The sequence below is a fragment of the Myxocyprinus asiaticus genome, chromosome 28 (genome assembly GCF_019703515.2).
Source record: "Myxocyprinus asiaticus isolate MX2 ecotype Aquarium Trade chromosome 28, UBuf_Myxa_2, whole genome shotgun sequence".
NCBI lineage: Eukaryota > Metazoa > Chordata > Actinopteri > Cypriniformes > Catostomidae > Myxocyprinus > Myxocyprinus asiaticus.
Window position 1 is genome coordinate 31,726,996 of NC_059371.1, and position 18,194 is coordinate 31,745,189.

General features: G+C 38.7%; 1 protein-coding gene across 1 annotated transcript; it reads left to right on the forward strand.

Annotated features, from left to right (window-relative positions):
- The first annotated feature begins 92 nt into the window (after window positions 1-92).
- Window positions 93-17,845, forward strand: LOC127419305 (citrate synthase, mitochondrial-like). Its single transcript, XM_051660621.1, has 11 exons — window positions 93-251; window positions 8,348-8,392; window positions 8,589-8,696; window positions 11,006-11,071; window positions 11,489-11,620; window positions 12,208-12,396; window positions 15,035-15,234; window positions 15,456-15,585; window positions 15,724-15,825; window positions 15,926-16,135; window positions 16,362-17,845. Exons 1-11 carry the CDS (start codon window positions 201-203, stop codon window positions 16,530-16,532), a joined length of 1,404 nt encoding a protein of 467 aa, XP_051516581.1. The 5' UTR covers window positions 93-200; the 3' UTR covers window positions 16,533-17,845.
- Window positions 17,846-18,194: the final 349 nt, after the last annotated feature.

Sequence of the window (18,194 nt, forward strand, 5' to 3'; positions counted from 1 at the left end):
AAGCACCGTGCACATTTTCAACCAATCACATTGCGAGTTACCGTTCCGTCCTCATCAGGCCCCGCGTGATCCAAGCCGCGCCTACAACGGGCCCGAGCCTGTTTTTCAACCTTCACTACGAGCTCGGTTACGAGAGGGGCACCTTCAAGCAGGGGTCGAGAAAGAACCACTTATAATATTTATACACACGTACAGGAATCATGTCCTTCCTCTCTATCGCAAGACTAGCCCCAAGGTTCCTCAGTTCAAAGGTAGGAAAGTTTCATTTTAACTGGCGTGAAGGAGACACAAGCTGCTAACCGGTTATTTTAGTTTAACAAAGCCCATTTAAGTGACAGGCAGCGAATCGGACCCTTTAAATAAAAATAAACCCATTAGACTTTGATTAACTGCAGTTTTGGGACATTTGGGTATGGGACATTTGAGACATTTTCTGTGTCTTGCCCTTGTAACTGGATGCTTTAAGTCAACGGCTGTATCTCAAATTCTACTGAGCTGACTAGCTGGACAGCATCAATGGACATTACACAAACGTTCGAATGGAACGTCCGAACGCGCATATGTTGCGGGAAAATACTGTCGAACGTTCCAAGGGCTTTGGTATACGTAGGCAGCATACAAAGATTTTTACACAGGGAGTGAGCTTTAGTTTTAGCTTGAGGAAGGTCTGTCATTGAGCTGTTCGGTGGTAAAGATACATCAAAGTTATATTTGGTTAGCTGGGTTGTTCTTAGTTATTTAATAATACTATTTTAAGATTAGATTATTAGCTAAAGTCCAGCTGTGTAGTTACCTTCCATTCACAGGGCTCTAAACATTTCCCTGTCTGCAGTAGTTAACAAAAGGCTGGAAAACCAGTTTAACATAAGTGATCTCCACCTGCTCTGAGTGGTGGTGGCGGCGTAGTGGGCACATAACTTGTAATCAGAAGGTTGCTGGTTCAATCCCCACAGCCACCACCATTGTGTCCCTGAGCAAGGCACTTAACTCCAGGTTGCTCCAGGGGGATTGTCCCTGTAATAAGTCGCTTTGGATAAAAGCATCTGCCAAATGCATAAATGTAAATATAAATGCTCTGTAAAAGGTCAGCTGTTGTTTGAAATATAAGTCTATCTGTTGTTCTGTGTGACTGAATTAAACCTTCAGGATTATAATTTATTTATACAATGGTCAGCCTCATGAGTTTGCTGAGCGAAAGGCCCCAAATTCACACATCTTGCAACTAATTTGTACAGCATACACTATAAATACTCCATAATTGGGCTATTGACAACTTGCTAATGATAAATTGTTTCCTGGATGTTGACTGACCAAATCTTGGGTAAGGGAAAAGATTACAGATTTATTAAGTACGACCTAAAGGCACCCTTGACCCACAGAAAACTGCACTTTACCCATTACTCCTAATCATAAGACTACACAGTCATCAGTTTTGTTGCTACAGAGATAAAGCTGTTGCCACTCTGTCTGAATGACTTTATATTAATTTAGGTTACTGTGCATATATCATCCTGGGTTAATGCTCTATTCTCACCGCTGCATGACCTTTGTACACCATAGAGTGTTACTTAGTCTTACTCATGTTTTTATCTATTTATTTTGCTGTTTGTTACAGTTATGTAATCTGATGATTGATGTTCATAGGGGCGACCAAGACATTTCTGTACTGTACATCCTTACATACTAGTGGTCAACCGATATATCGCCGAGGCCAATAAATCGCCCGATATACTGACTTTTTTAATTATCGTCATCGGATGATAAATTTTCCCTTTTGGCTGATTTTCTTTTTCCTCAAGGGCGCCGAAAAGCATCTGCTTACATGTGAAGCGACTTAGACTTGTAAACGACCAGTCACGGTTCGTTTTGTTGTTACGGGCCATCGTGTTACTACAATAATAGACCGTTGTGCAACACAGTGTCATTTAAACGGTCCACATATCAGAGCCACAGCAGATGCATTTGAGCACATAATGTTAAAGTGCTCGCCTGTTTCATTCTCCCTCTCTCTCCTCAAAAGTTCCCTGTGTCTTGTTTAATGAGAAAAAGGCAAATATCAGTCAAACTAATATCGTATACTGTCTGCAAATATGCGCATATCTCGTTTAAACAGATGTAATAAACCAACCTCACACAACTTGAGCAGATCCAGCACCCTGTGGAGTGCTCATTTATTAACCTCTAAAGCACGTATTCTAACAGTCTCTCCTCAACAGTTCCCTGTAACTTTTCTAATGATAAAAAGCAAATATCAATAAAAATTCTATTATATATTGTTTGCAAATATGCAGATATCTCGTTTAAACAGATGTCATTCACAAAAAATCTACTGTGTGTACTGTTATTTCCTTCATCCTAATATATTAACAATTTCTTCATGTGCAAATAAATGACTAAAATTGGATGACTAAACAGAAATCAAAAGAAACTGCTATCTACCATTTAAATACAATATTTTTTTTTTCGATTGTTTTTTACAAAGTGTGTGAAATTAAGTAAATATAGGGCTAAATAAGAGTTTATTATTATTTTAGCAATTTTATGTTTGTTTTACTATATTAACTTGTGTGATAAATCAGCATTGTATCAGCCTATCGGCCACCCTGCTCTCTGGATATCGGCATCAGCCATTAAAAACCCCATATCGGTCGACCACTATTACTTACTTTTCCTTTTTTCTTGATAATATATTAGATGGTGTTCAGGACAGAAGCCTGCTCTGTAAAACACTTGTGGGCATTCGAGTATTCAGTAGAATTAATCGGCATTGTAGAGGAGGAAAGGGAGATTTGCTTAGAACTAAATACGGATGGCAACACAGCAAAATTTTCATAGGTTACAAATTCATTCTGTTGTATTCTGCTCTCTTCTATTCAGTTCTAATCTATTCTAAAGCTGATGTTGTGATAGCACATTTCTGTGCAATCTGGTTGAATGGATGCAAGGTCAACAACATAGTAATTTTGACAAAGTATTCAGTGCAGCCATCTCCTTTACAAAGTATTGAAATACAAGGTAACATACTCTCTTTAAACAAAGCACAGAGGAGCTTAAGAAGTCATCAGAGTGTTAACCGTCATTCTGATATGCATTTTTCTCAATGCGTATCACAACGCAGAGAATCCTTTTTCTCACGTGCCATGGCTAAAGTTGGCCAAGGTATCCATCTATAGGCCATTTCTATTGACCCCTTGTTTCTGCTTTGCATATCATTATAATGAATAGGATACAGAAATAATTCAAATGTTATAGAGAGGTCTAAGATTGCAAGCTGGCCAGTAGCCTGTGTACAGGGACCAGCGGCCATTCTATGCAGGCTGAATGACAGGAGTGTTACTTTGATGCTGTTGTCAAGGTCACGGTTATATAGAATACATTATAGCTGCAAATTAAAGGGCTTGTTAATGTGCTGTTTCATGACTGGGCACATATGAAAACGTTCTTGTTGAGATTGTTAAAAAAAAAAAAAAACATTTAGTGGTGCAATTGCTCATACATGGCGTTAGGGATTTGAATAAAAGTATTAACATTTGCCACATTACTCACCCTGTAAAGTTTGTTGCACACATTGATGATACCTCAAATCATGTACCTTGTTGAAGAGAGGTGGACTATTACTTTTCTAAGTAATTAGACTTGCAATTTTTGCAGGGAAGACGATAATACTGTATTTATATTAGTGATTACAATAATATCAGGCTTCGGTGTGGGCTCTTTTGACTTAGGCCTGCAAGATATCACTATCATCATAGCAACAACATAGCAGTGCCCTAGCAACTACTTGGCAGTAGGGCTGAAACGATTAGTCGATGTTATCGACAGTCTTTTGATGTCATTTAATGTACCATGAGATCAGATTAAACTCTAATGATGACGCGCGAGAGCAGCACTGCAGTTTGCGCCTGACTGAGGAGTGGAAGAATTACACAGCTCACTGTCCAGATGCACTCTAAACTTTCCAAACAGCTTCAGGTGATGTAGATCGCAAAGTATGAGTGAATTGTAATGCAGAAATACAAAATAAGTAAATACAGAAGCACTCTCGTTGTGGAATAAGTGGAGCTGGAGCTGTTTTTTTTGTGGTCAGCGCCTCTTCTATGAGTTGCGCGAAGTGTCCCGATCTAAGGGGGAAAGATTGAAACTACACCCGGGTGATTCACACTCTGTCGCTGGGACGCTCGTCCCTTGAGCGCGCATGCTTGCTGCAGCTGTATTATAATGTGATGGCTCGTGACTTATTGAATCATAATAAATGTGTCACTGTGAATTTCTTATGAAGAAAATTGGCAATGCGCAGCTTTATTAATAAGAGAGAGTTTGATTTTTTGTGAGTTAAAGATGGATTGAAGTGAACAGAAAGGTGAGAGAGGAAGTCTTCGCTCCTTTATTCACTGCAACAAAATACATTTTTGATTTAGCAGCTATACTGCAAAAGAAAAAATTGTTATCTGAGAATGTTGAATATAATATTTATTATATTCAAAAAAGATGCATTCACCTGAGAAGCAGCATATAAGATATTTCAACTTGATTTTAAAGAATAGATCTTGAAAATAAGTGTATTTTGTCTTTACTGCACTGGCAGAAGTAAGAACAAGTGAAAAAATACACTTACAAAATATACTTATATTCAAGATACATTCTCTTAAAGCAAGTCTAAATATCGTATGTTGCTTCTCAAGTAAATGTATTTTGTTTTAAGGATTTTTAGATCGTTTTCAATGGAAAACAAGACAAAAACACTTGATGATAATAGGATTTATTGCAGTGAATTTCTTTAATGAATTAAACTTAAAAATATTTTTTCCCTTTTTATTCAGTGAATGTCATTTAGAGGTATTTTTAAAAGATGATTTTGTCCTCTTTATTGTTAGCACAGCATGTTTAATACAACATTTTAAGTCGGGCACAAGCTGAATAATTGGTTAAGAGCTAATGATTAATCATTGCAATAATCACCGAATAGTTGAATAATTGTCCTAATAATCGTTAGATCAATCGATTATCAAAATAACCGTTAGTTGCAGCCCTACTTGGCAATGAACTGGTAACCAACCATAACATCTTAGCATTGTGATTAGGGCTGTCAGTCGATTAAAACTGATTAATTACATGAAGAACATGTTCACATCTTATGCTGTTGCTAGCGTCAAGCCAGCCTGTGAGTGGTTTTGTTGTCTGTTTAGCTGTGCGTTGCCTATACGGCTGGAGTTTTGCTTATTGCCCCCTGCTGAAAACAGGAGGTACTAAGGTTGTCCAAATAAAATGTGAAATTCCAATATTTGTCGAATTTAAGATAAAAATGCACATTGGAATGCTAAAATGAGCATTTGAATTTTGGATGTGTGCTAAGCACTGATGATGATTTACATTCTTGGGTTAAAACAGATGCAGTGTAATGAATAAAGCAGAACGCGGGTGTTTCGTGACACGTTTTAAAGGTTGAATTTCCTTTCAAATTGACATAGCGTCTGAAAAACATGCATCATTACTGCACGAGATGCTGAAAAAAAAAAGTAAGACAATGTGGTGCAATGGCCAAAAATGTCCGTGTAACTCGTGCTTGCATAGAAAAAGATGCTTTCAGAGTGAACGGCCCCCTGAGGTGGAGGTCTTTCACGGTTGTGTCTCGACTATACCTTGCTCTCTTATCAACGTCTCAATGCATAAGCATTTGGTATATACATACAACTTTATTTAATGAAAAACACTGTGGTACCGCCAGTATTATAAAGCTGGAGTCGGTGGTATACTGCAACACTTGGTTAATAAAGAATTGTCTTTGGAAGTGTTTCTTTTCTCATTTTACCTTTTTACTTAATATTTGAGAATATAATCTGGCTAATTCTTCTGACTTTATCATTATACACACATTTGTTAACAGTCAGGTATGTTCCTTGCAATAAAAAAATCACTACAAATGGTGCTTATTGGTTTATATTGATTTGTTGCGCCTTCTCGTGGATGTAGGAGACAAAGTCGATTAAAAAAAATCAGATGTCTTGTAGATTTTTACCCCTACCTGAAATATTGGCTTAATCCCATGTAATTATATAATTAATTGTAATAAATTGGTGTGTTTAATCAACTGCCCTAGAATTAATCTTTTACGTTATTATCAAAAAAAATATTTATATTATTTCATCCATATTAAAGGTCTCTGAGGTGTATAAGAGCGTTTCATCTGGAAAGCATCACATTCTAATTAACATGTGGTAAACATCTTAAAGACATCTGCTGAATCTCTTTTTGACATCTGAGAGGAAACGTCTTAGACGTATTGCACATGAACAAACATTCTAAAGTCTTTCAGATAAAAACGCAAACATTAAACAGACTTTTGGTTAGTGTACGTGTGCCATCAGGGGAAGTGCTTAAATTATTTGTGCAAAGATGTACATGATTATAGTGGTACTTTTTAGACACTACAACACATCATTTCAACTTTTACAGATCGTTTTATAGTAAAGATTTGCAGTATAGTAAAAACGGCCTCTAGGATGCGTGAAGTGTGACAGTTGACAGGTCTGAAGGTATCTAGCTACTACCGAAGCCTTTTATGTTAATCATTCTCGTCTACGCTCATGCTAGGGTCAAGCTAACAGCTGCCTGTAGCCTCAACTTTATCAAAGATTACACAGCCACGGACATGGAGGAAGGGCAGCGACTAGCAGTTACTCATCAGCAACAATAAAGTTGAACTCCGTAAATGAACTCTAAGCCGATTGGATCATGATGATGTCTCTTTTCAGAGCATTGACCCACAGTCCAGTCAGGAGGCCCACGGTGCAGGACGTGTGTTGGCTGTGGTTCAAGATGGTGCAAACATTTGAGGTCATGCCCTGCGTAGTCCAGTTCAATCTCAGTCATTTCCTCATGTGAAGACCAGCCAGGATGTGCAGCGCAACTTCCTTTTTTCTGCCTCAATAACAAAAACAGCCTAAATGTCTTGTGCGATTGGCATGTTTGCCGATTAAACAGCTTTGTATTCAATTCAACAGGTTTTTTTTTTTTTTTTTTTGGATCAGAAAGATGGAATGTGTGAAGTGCATTAAAGGGAAAGTTCACCCAAAAATGGAAGTTCTGTCATCATTTACTCACCACCTTAGTCACCAATTTATTGTATGGAAAAAAATGCAATGAAAGTGTGTGGTCTAATCTACTGCCTAACATCTCCACATAAGAAAGGCAGTCATACAGGTTTGGAACAACATGATGAGTTGGTTAGTAAATGATGACACAATTTTAATTTTTGGGTGAACTATCCATTTAAGATACACAACTATCTACAACCTTAAACACCCCTGCAAGGAGTTACCATTGCCAAACTGCCCTGGCTTTACATCCATGCTCTTGAATCATTATGCAGTGGCAGTTTATCTCCTCTCCTGCGGTGTGTCAATCAGATTGCTCTTAATCCAGAGAGCTATATATAGAGATGAGGGATGTATCTTGATGGAGGAAAGTGTCTGGCTTTCTGGAATAAACTTGTAACTCTTCTTCAAGCCATTTTGTAATGGAATTAGCTGTATGATCTGTGCATCTTACTCTGCAGAATTGAATATATCGGCACCAGCTTAGATGGCTTGGACATGCTATACGTATGCCTGATGCTCATCTCCCAACTCAACTCTTTATGGACAACTACGCTTTGGTCAGCTCTCGGCAGGAGGACTAAAGAAGAGGTTTAAAGATCATCTCAAGACCACACTGAAGCGGTGTAGCATCAACTCATCTAAAGTAGAAGACCTTGCTGTTTGTCGATCGTTGTGGCAAATCAAATGCGCAAAGGGCATCAAAAAAATGGAGGAAAATCGCAATCTATGGCTCCAACAGAGGCGGGAAAAGAGGCACAAAGCAAAATCTGCCCCAGACAAACATTCATATGCCCTGCATGCAACAGAATCTGTGCATCAAGAATTGGACTGTTCAGCCATTTAAAGACTCACAAATAAAGGACTACGATTGACAACTACATGCAAGCAAGCAAGCTTGCATATGTAAACAGTAAACTCCAAAGATTTGGAGTAAGTTTTTTTTTTTAATGTAGTACACAGATTAATCAAATTAAATTTGTGACTGTTTTGAGATTATTGGTGTTGGCCGATTAACTGAAGTGGTCCTTCTGCCTAGTGTCGGTTCCAAATGCAATGTAATTTGAATCCAAAGAAGGTGTTATCTTGGCAACTGACACATTTTGCATTGTGTAAGAGCAACTAAAGTCACCTGCCTTGCGTTGCTTTTGTCTGTTTGTCAGCCCTAGATATTTTAATAATAAATATAGAAAAGATTAACTTCCTCTGCACTGCATCTTTCATCGAAGTCATTGTTTTCTTTTCTCTTCCAGAATGCATGCGTCGTTGTGGCCGCCAGACATGCCAGTGCTTCCATGGTACGTATCTGGATCTTTTCAGTCTCCTGGACCATTGATCACAGCCAATCACAGACTTTAGACTTTAATTACACTAGAGATTATATCACAGCCTTGGCTTGAACTTGAAAAGCACAATTAAAGTATATATCTGTTTATTCAAGGTCCACTGAAGATGTTCAGAGCCCTGACCTTTTGTGTCTTTGGCCTTTTACAGAATTTGAAAGACGTCCTGGCAGACCTCATCCCCAAAGAACAGAGCAGAATCAAGAACTTCAGACAGCAGCATGGCAAAACCTCAATCGGTCAGATCACTGTGGACATGGTGAGAGCAGTGCTAATCTCGTCAATGAAATCACTGACGAAAACGTCCGTAGACGAAGGGTTTTGACGATAATGAAATTATTTTATTAAACATACTGTTGACGAAAATATAACGTGATAAATATAATACTGCAAGATATCACAGTTCAAGATATAAACAGAAGTCAGAAACATCTAGAGAATCTGTTTATAGTAGAAGGTATTAGATATGGATTCATCTTATACAGTAATGCAGTGTGTCTGGGGATTTCCCCATTTGAGCCCTCTGATTAGACAACTGAAGGACCCTCAGGCTGTATTGTGAGTCATTCAGTCTTTGTCTGAATGCTAGTTAGCCTATAGAGCACACTCCAAAGTCCGATTTCAGACATGTAGCTCATTTGACTTGTTCCAAAACTGTTAATAAAATGTACATGTGAGCAAACTGTCCCCTCATTGGACAGTATGTTTATGCTCTGTTCTGGGATTTAGCTCATAAATCAATATACCAGTTAAAATGACATACCTGTAAAAAAAAAATGTCAACCGGTACAAATTTTCGAGTATTGTTTGGTACGGTTATTTTTATCTGTCATTAGGCCTGTTGCGATTATTAAATAACCGTCTGATCGCAGTTATTTGAGACAACCACGATTATTGGGCATTCAAATTCCAATCACATTTTAATGCCCAAATAAGGGAATTTTAAGCTACCGGTTATATACTGTATAAACGATGGCACCTTTGTGTGTCATTCGGTTGAACTCCTCGTTCAAGCATCACTGAGCCGCACTGCGGAGGTCAACCTGCTCCTGTTCTGAAGAGCACGTGAAATGCTCTGATGCGCGCGCTGTCAGCAGAGGCTCGTGCCAATCTCCTGTGAAAATATAAACAAACAAGTATAAACTTTGATTTTTGAACTCTGGTTTCACTTTAAACAATCATGTAATGACAAATGTTCCTAGTTCATACACGCTGTGTTAATGACATGCAGTGACAAAGAGGTGATTGCTGTGGAGTGATAAAATGATTAAACAAAATCTCAAAGGTTTTACTTCATGACAAATAAGGGCTCGTGGGTTTAATCAGAGCATTAAAATAATGTGTGAGTGAAGACATTAGGAAATAAATATTTTACTATTGCATAATATAATACAAAAATAATATTCATATAAATATACATAGTTTTATATATATATATATATATAATTAAAAAAAAATATATAAAATGAGTTCAAAAGACAAGTGTAAATTTAAAATTGACCAAAACTAAAGTTGACCAAAAAGAGAGACATATTTTAATTTTTTAGAAATATTTTGATACTTATTTTATTTTTCATGTCATTCGTACGTTTTTAAAGCCTTAAAAGGAAATTTTAGTTTCTCTATTTTATTATTTGATATATATATATATTTGAAGAAGAATATGTAAAAATTACTTCTTAAGGTGTACGAAGCAAACATGCAGAAAAAAGCATGACAAATAAAATATGACCATTTATATGACAATTAATCATAAAAGCCCTTAACAAGACAATTAATAAACACAGCCCTAAAACAGACAATTAATCGTCAGCCAAATTTAATAATCATGACAGCCCTATCTGTCATTATTTGATTTTGCATTATTTCTGCATTGAAAAGTGCCTGTTTTCACGATCACAGAGCTCACTCTCTCTCTCTCGCATGCACACACAAACACGCACACACCTACAAACAGCAGAAAGAGTGAAGCCACGTAAAGATGATTTTTATGTAAAAAAGTTGCTAACGCCATCCTACCTGTGTCTGTTCTGACGCTATCCAAAAGATAGAAGCGATCATACTAAAATTACCTCAGGAATCATTAAATAATTCCTATTTTAAATGTGCAGTTATATAGTCGCCAAAAGTTAAATCCACGTTTTGATTATGAATTACAGTGACGTGCTGACCTATAGATTTTTTTCTCCGCAGATCCATCAGGTAAGCTCATGGTTTTTATAGGGATATTGTTTGGTCCATTGGGTCGGATTGCATTCTCACCACAAACAAACCGCTCCAGGGTTAATTTTTGAATCGGAGTCTCGGACCGATTGTTTTGGTGCATATCCGAGTGCGATTGCGGTGTTCATTTATAACTAAATTAACCGAACTAAGGGAGAAAACGCACCAGGTTCTGAAACAGATGCTCCAAACGAGCCAAGTGCTAAAATGCCCTAATATGCCAGTTATCCTAAAACTGCACTTGAAGGGTGTCATTACTCATGCATATGACACATTAGGCCAGAGAACTGAGGTGGAGGGCAGTTATCTCAGTAATGTTTGAGTGCTGTTTTTTGTGTTTAACAGGTTTATGGAGGAATGAGAGGCATGAAGGGTTTAGTGTACGAGACATCTGTGCTCGACCCCGATGAGGTGAGTACACATCACACACACAGTCAGTTATATGTATACAAACTTTTTGACAGCTGCAATGCTTGGTATTGTTAAAAATGAGCCTAAACCAGGTTGTTACATTTATTATAAATAAATAAATAAAAAAGTAGTGTTATTAAGTATCTGTAGGTCACGTCAATGTCAAGGGTTATGAGATAATAAAAAGCAAATGATGCTGCACAACATCATAGAAGCTCTTTGTTTGCACTGATGGTACAGCTATGTTGCATAAAGCTAAAAATAGATTGTGGCACCACAGTGCCTCATATAAATACACGTTACGCCAGTAGTTATCCTACTAACCCCTAAATCTTAGAGATTGAAGCTAAAATTCGGAATGTTTACCATTTCAAATATACACACACTAATGCCTGTGTTTATTGACTGCATCCGTAGGGCATCCGTTTCCGTGGTTACAGCATTCCAGAGTGTCAGCAGCTGTTGCCCAAGGCACCTGGTGGAGAGGAGCCACTGCCTGAGGGTCTGTTCTGGTTGCTGATCACAGGACAGGTTCCTACCGACGAGCAGGTGAGGAGGAATTCAGTCCTATACACTGCAGTCCTACCCCTCAAAGAAATTCACTGTGCAAAAGTGCAGATTGGCTTAGCAGTTATACTCTTGACACATTGATCTGTGGTGCTCATTTTGGAAACATGAGTTCGAATCCAGCTCGTAACATTTCCGATCCCATTCTTTTCCCTCTGCATTTTTCACTGTCCTCTCTCTACTAAAATTGACCAAATGACAAACTTAAAAGAAATAGCATGTTTTATCTAAGCAAGTAAGCTGATTTATAGTACTTGTCATATAGAGGTGGCATTGTCTTACTGTTCTCCATCAGTTGGACCAGACTGCTCTGACATTCACAATTTACTTGTACTTTTGGGAAATGTTTGTGGCCTTACCTAAATGGACATGGAATGATGCATTGATGGCATCTCTATAAAAAAAATTATAATTGAATTAACAAAGAATTTAGACATGGCATTCTTTGCGTAGATCAAAATATGAAGATTGTGTATCAGATTGTCAAATTGAATCAACCTCTCAATATCCAAGCCAAAGTATTATGTCTTTGCCACAAAGAACAACCTTTTTTTGGTCCTTATCCTCAGGTGAGTTGGTTGTCAAAGGAGTGGGCTAAGCGTGCGGCTCTTCCCTCCCACGTGGTCACCATGCTGGATAATTTCCCCACCAATCTACACCCCATGTCTCAGTTCAGTGCCGCCATCACGGCTCTAAACAGTGAGAGCAGTTTTGCTCGGGCCTACTCTGAGGGAGTGAACAAGGCCAAGTACTGGGAGGTGAGTCAGCCATTGTGGACATGGCCACACAGTCTATTCCTCTTCAGAGGAAGCTATATATATGCATTCATTGGAATTACTTCTAAATATATGAAACTTTAAAGGTGAAGTGTTTCTTCTGCGCTTTCAGCGCCTGCATCACCAAACGGAATTTAAAAAACGGACTCCTTTCAAACAGGTTTTCCGAACACTCCCCATTTCTTGCATTGGTTGGTTCAACAAGTAATCCTGTCCAAAACTCGTTCCTTTGGTTGACCCAGGTGGGTCAGGATGCTCAAGTAAACATAGCAATGTTTTGATAGCTCTACTGGGGCACAGTGTTTTTTTTTTTACACTTTTCAGGGAAATCAACCTACTTGGTAGTACATGGCTTATTTATATTTGTGCCTGCATATTAACCTCATTTGACCCCACGTCCTCCTGCATGGACATTGTGTTTAGTCTTCGCTACACTCTATACATAATTTAATTTCATTTAGACCAACTGATCTCAGTTCAGTACACTCTGGGCTGTCAGTAAAGGGTTGAACTTTTAACACACAGAGTCATGTGACAAAACAATATGGCGCTGATCACAGTAGAGTTTGTCTTTGGGAGAAACCCCAACAAAACTACATCTGGCAAGAAACCTCATTAAGTTTGACATTGAAATCTGTTTGAGTCAAAAGACTAGAGTCTCTAGTTTCTTCCAATATGCCAGATTTATTGGGAACCGGCACACTGTTAAACACAATGACTTACGTGGACTATAGGCCTTTTTTTCCCCTTAGAAATCCTATATTCACTGTGCATTATCACATTGAGAATGAATGGGTTTATCCAAAATCTGAAAAATGTTGATTTCAGAGGCTGTATTCAATTATTACAAGGAGGTTAACCCAACGTGACTCTACCCACCCTAGCAACCGGGCCAATTGGTTGCTTAGGAAGCCTGACTGGAGTCATTCAGCACGCCCTGGATTCGAACTTGCGACTCCAGGTGTGGTAGTCAGCGTCTTTACTTGCTGAGCTACCCAGGCCCCTCAGAACTGAAATATTAATAATTCTGCCCAGCTGAAAAATTCATAATTATTTTAGATACATATGCTTGTACACTGTCAGTGATTACATACATTTTGAGTATTTTAAATTAATATTGTAGGTTTTAAAATAGTATTGTCGCTGATTACATTTTTCTGAACTATTCTTTTCAAAAATATGTGTATGTTTATCCAGTAAAATAATGTTTGCCATGATATAAATTTACTGGTGGAATCAGACATTACATTTGGCATTGTCAGGATGATCAAATATCAGGACCCTTAGCATTATTATACATTATATTCAGCATTATATACAGATTCACACTTGTGCTGAAAAGTCTCATCTTGGTGCTCACTGTATTACATGCGCTCACATGATGAGAAACAATCTAAAACACTTTAAACCGCACACTTTAACCTCTGAGACATCAGAGTGACATCAATGAAAGCTGCACGATTGATTACATTGAAACTGAAAGCGTGGTATGATGTTCCACGAGTTTAATCAAAATGATTGCGCTCCCTTTATTTTGATCAGTTTGACTGACGTGGATGCGCGCGCTCGCTTGCTCAGTGAAGTTTAACGGAGACTCGCATGCGGTAAAAACAAACAGTTTTGTGAAATACCCAGAAATACATGCCTGATTTTGAATTCATAACGTTTACAATATAAAACATAGAAAATAGCAGTAAAATGTAAGTCATGTGCTGGAGAGAAACAGCTCTTAAGTGCATCAAACAGCACAATCACTCTGTCAATGCACCTGATGCAGCGACCGCTCCACATTAAACTGTATGCTTATTATGAATTTCTTTTGAAGTGTTTATAAAGTGCTCTCATGCGCTGGTCAACTTGGGTCGTGTTTTTCCCACTTCAGCTTGTCTGAAATGATTTTCATCATGCAACCCATTTTCCACCAGGCTGTAAGGTGACGTCACTGACAGAGCTTCTCCGTGTTTGCAGCATATGTCCAGCTAATCAATAAATAATTTAATTGTCTGTCGATGATTTCCATTATCGATAATAATCGATTTTATCGATTAGTTGTTGCAGCCCTAATTTGTATAGTTTTATATTTGGGCTTCCCCCGATACACATTGGTCCAAAGCAGCTGTACAGAAAAGCAGCTGTAATGTCTGTAACATATCAAAAACATGAATAACCAACACTCCTGGAAACATAAACAATCTTTCTATAGCTTGGTATTATTTATAACTTAGTCCCGCTGTCCCCATATGACGACATCAATTTTTTAGGAAAACTGTTTGCTCTAAAATTATTATTATTATTATTTATTTTTTTGTCATGTTTATTAGAGGCTACTAGTTACAAATTAAAAATGGAAATGAAAAATGCACTAAGCAGTGGCACACGAGTCTCAGGAGATTAAGCTGGGATATTAGATAGTATTTAAACCTTGAACAAATTACACGCTTCACCTTTAAAGATTGCAAAATATCATACTAAAAGTTCTGAGTTGTTAAGACTAAATGACTTCTGGATAGTGGACCGTTCTTGCCGAAAACAATATTTAGCTGCTATCTCAAGCCGCTTTAGTTCTTGCTTCAATCAATCATTTATTCGCAGGAATTAATGCGATATCTTCTCTGTGTAGTTTGTGTATGAGGACTCCATGGACTTGATTGCCAAGCTCCCCTGTGTGGCGGCCAAGATCTACCGTAACCTGTACCGTGAGGGCAGCAGCATCGGTGCCATCGACTCCAACCTGGACTGGTCACACAACTTCACCAACATGCTGGGCTACAGCGAGCCACAGTTCACAGAACTCATGAGGCTCTACCTCACCATTCACAGGTAATGATCTCAGTGACTCATCATAAACCATTCCTCCACTGTTGTGTTTCCGCTGTAAATGGTTCATTATTAATTCCATTTGGTGCTGCTAGTGGCACAGAGAGTAACCACTTCACCTTTAAATGAATCCGTTCTGCCCTCTACTGGCATAGTCATGCTGTTATTTGATTTGTACTTTTTGAACATATATAACCTTGGTGTGTATTTCTGTCCCCTTCCAGTGACCACGAGGGTGGAAATGTCAGCGCACACACAAGTCACTTGGTAGGCAGCGCTCTGTCCGACCCCTACCTCTCCTTCAGCGCCGCTATGAACGGCCTGGCAGGACCCCTGCACGGACTGGCCAATCAGGTTTGAGCCTCTGAAATGCACTTCACTGCTGTAGACCCACTTGTAGTTGTACTGATGTTATTGCATAGGACATGTGGGCAATTATCTGTCATTTTAAAAGATGCATTTCATTCATTTATTTCCTCCTCTGTCCTGTAGGAGGTGCTGGTGTGGCTGACAGCCCTGCAGAAGGAGCTCGGTGGAGAGGTGTCGGATGAGAAAATGAGAGATTACATCTGGAACACACTTAAATCAGGCAGAGTGAGTGTCGCCGCACACTAGCTTGAAGAAACAGCAGCTTGAGTGGACTGATTCCAAAAGCCAATTACCTGTCTCTTCCCTCCCTTATATTATCACTCAGGTGGTGCCTGGCTATGGCCATGCTGTGCTGAGGAAGACAGATCCCCGCTACACCTGTCAACGCGAGTTTGCCCTTAAGCACCTTCCTAATGACCCCATGTTCAAGCTGGTGGCTCAGCTGTACAAGATCGTGCCCAATGTGCTCCTGGAGCAGGGCAAGGCCAAGAACCCCTGGCCCAATGTAGATGCTCACAGTGGAGTCCTGTTGCAGGTAAGAGACCAGAAACCAAACAATAAGAGATGTATTGAGTGCTGATATAGAAAACTGATATATGCATGATAATTCTTTGTTGTATTTTATCCTGATATTGCCAGATAAAACAACTATATATATGCCGATTTATGTTGTCTTTAAGCTTTTGTTTTCTGCTTGACCATTTTAATCTGTTTTCTTGTATGTCAAACATGACTCATGTCTTCACTCCTTTGTTTTGTAGTACTATGGCATGACTGAGATGAACTATTACACCGTGTTGTTCGGCGTGTCCCGGGCCCTGGGTGTTCTGGCCCAGCTGGTGTGGAGCAGAGCGCTCGGCTTCCCTCTTGAGCGTCCCAAGTCCATGAGCACGGACGGACTCATAACCCTGGTCGGGGCCAAATCAGGCTAGAGAGGGAGAGACCATGCCAGCGGAGTGAGAACAGGAAGGGGAGGAGCTTAAACTATATTAGAAACAAGCCCCTGGGCTAAGGGATTCCAAGAGACAGTACACTTTTAAATTTCCTCTAAAAAAGGGCCTTTGTTATTAATTATGTCAAGATGATACGTCCCGTTTGCATTCATAACAATCCTTCACACATCACAATTCTTACACTCGAGAAATAAATATTTGTAACTCGTGTGTTGTCGCATTACCCAGTCACTGCTTGTGGTCGCTTATCAATCCTCCTCTCCAGTTTTCCCACATAAATGTATTTCTTGCCGGGTTTTTTTTTTTTTTTTCAGACCGTATGAACAATTCTTTGTTCCGCATGCAGAGAACAAGCTTGAATGATGCAGCTATGGGTGTAGCAGGTGGTTTGATTAAGGAATCTGTGTTATTGTCCAAGAATGCAAGAAATCACCCTTTTCTATTTAAACTGATAAAGACACTGAATACTAGTGCAGAAGAGTAGAGAAGTGCTTCACTTAGTATGTAAATAAACAAGAGTACTTTATCCTTAGCTGTCATACCAACTATTTCAGTTTTAGTCTTTCATTTTACTTTCCTGGAGTCAGATGTTCACTGGAGCCTCTGTTTTGTACACGGAAATGAATTGACGAAGCCCTGCTCTGAGCCGGTCAGATAATTCTATGCAATTTGACTAGGTGTCCCTCTAGCTAACATAAACATGTTTCTCCTTGTACGAGCACTCCACAGTGGCATAAAAGGTCCTCTCTCAATAGAATTGATTCTGTGAGTTCAGTTCAACTTGGGAAACTTGTATATTTGTTTAAAAGGGTACTGCCCCTTTAAGTCATCTCTCATATTGCTCTCTGACTTCAGCCAATCATCTTCATCTTTTTCCTGCATGAACGCACTTGTTGTGGCCACACCTCTTTATTTGAAATAACCAATTCTTTCAATTACATGAATCTCCTTTTCCCCTTATTACATCAGTGGACATAATTTAGATTTTTGTCATGTACACTAGTTATTGTAACTTGAGAAAGTAAAACTGAGCATTTCAAGAAGCTAGAACTCTATATTTTTGAGATCCTGTTGAATTTCTAGTGTTTTGTTTAGTGTGTACTAAGATCTGCTACTCAAAACCGTAATATTTTTTTCTAGCTGTTTTGATTTTCTGTCCTTTTTTCCTGTGTTTTGAAGAACAATGTCTTGTGTAAACGTATAAAAGAGGAAAGCAATCATTTTGTGTAGGTATACATAATTTCAGGTTTTATTTATTTCTGTAAATACAGCTTGAATGTATGAACCACTTATCAAAACACTGATGTCTTACCAGCCCTATTAGTCAATGAATCACTCACTATAACATAACTATAGCTCATTCATTGAACTTTTTATTTACAAGAAATACCTATATACAATCACAATACATTGTGTGATCTGCTCAGTTTTGGCACGCACATGTCCTGTTTCATTTATGCTTGCTCTCAAGTTAAACACTGTGACTTTTGGGGGGAGGGGAGATAATCCTGCAGCTTTTGTCAGTTCATAAGCACTCCATAAACTAACAACAGCACTTCTCCTTAAGTCACCACATCCTTGTAACCCTGTTCCATTTATAGTGAGAATATTTATCCAGTTCTTCATGGTGTACATGCGTGG

What these genes read in the sequence shown, in the direction of transcription:
- LOC127419305 (XM_051660621.1), top strand. Translation starts at nt 201, where the DNA reads ATGTCCTTCCTCTCTATCGCAAGACTAGCCCCAAGGTTCCTCAGTTCA. An exon ending in GACATGCCAGTGCTTCCATG is followed by an intron (nt 8,393 to 8,588) that starts GTACGTATCTGG and finishes GGCCTTTTACAG; the next exon opens with AATTTGAAAGACGTCCTGGC. An exon ending in GTCAGATCACTGTGGACATG is followed by an intron (nt 8,697 to 11,005) that starts GTGAGAGCAGTG and finishes TGTGTTTAACAG; the next exon opens with GTTTATGGAGGAATGAGAGG.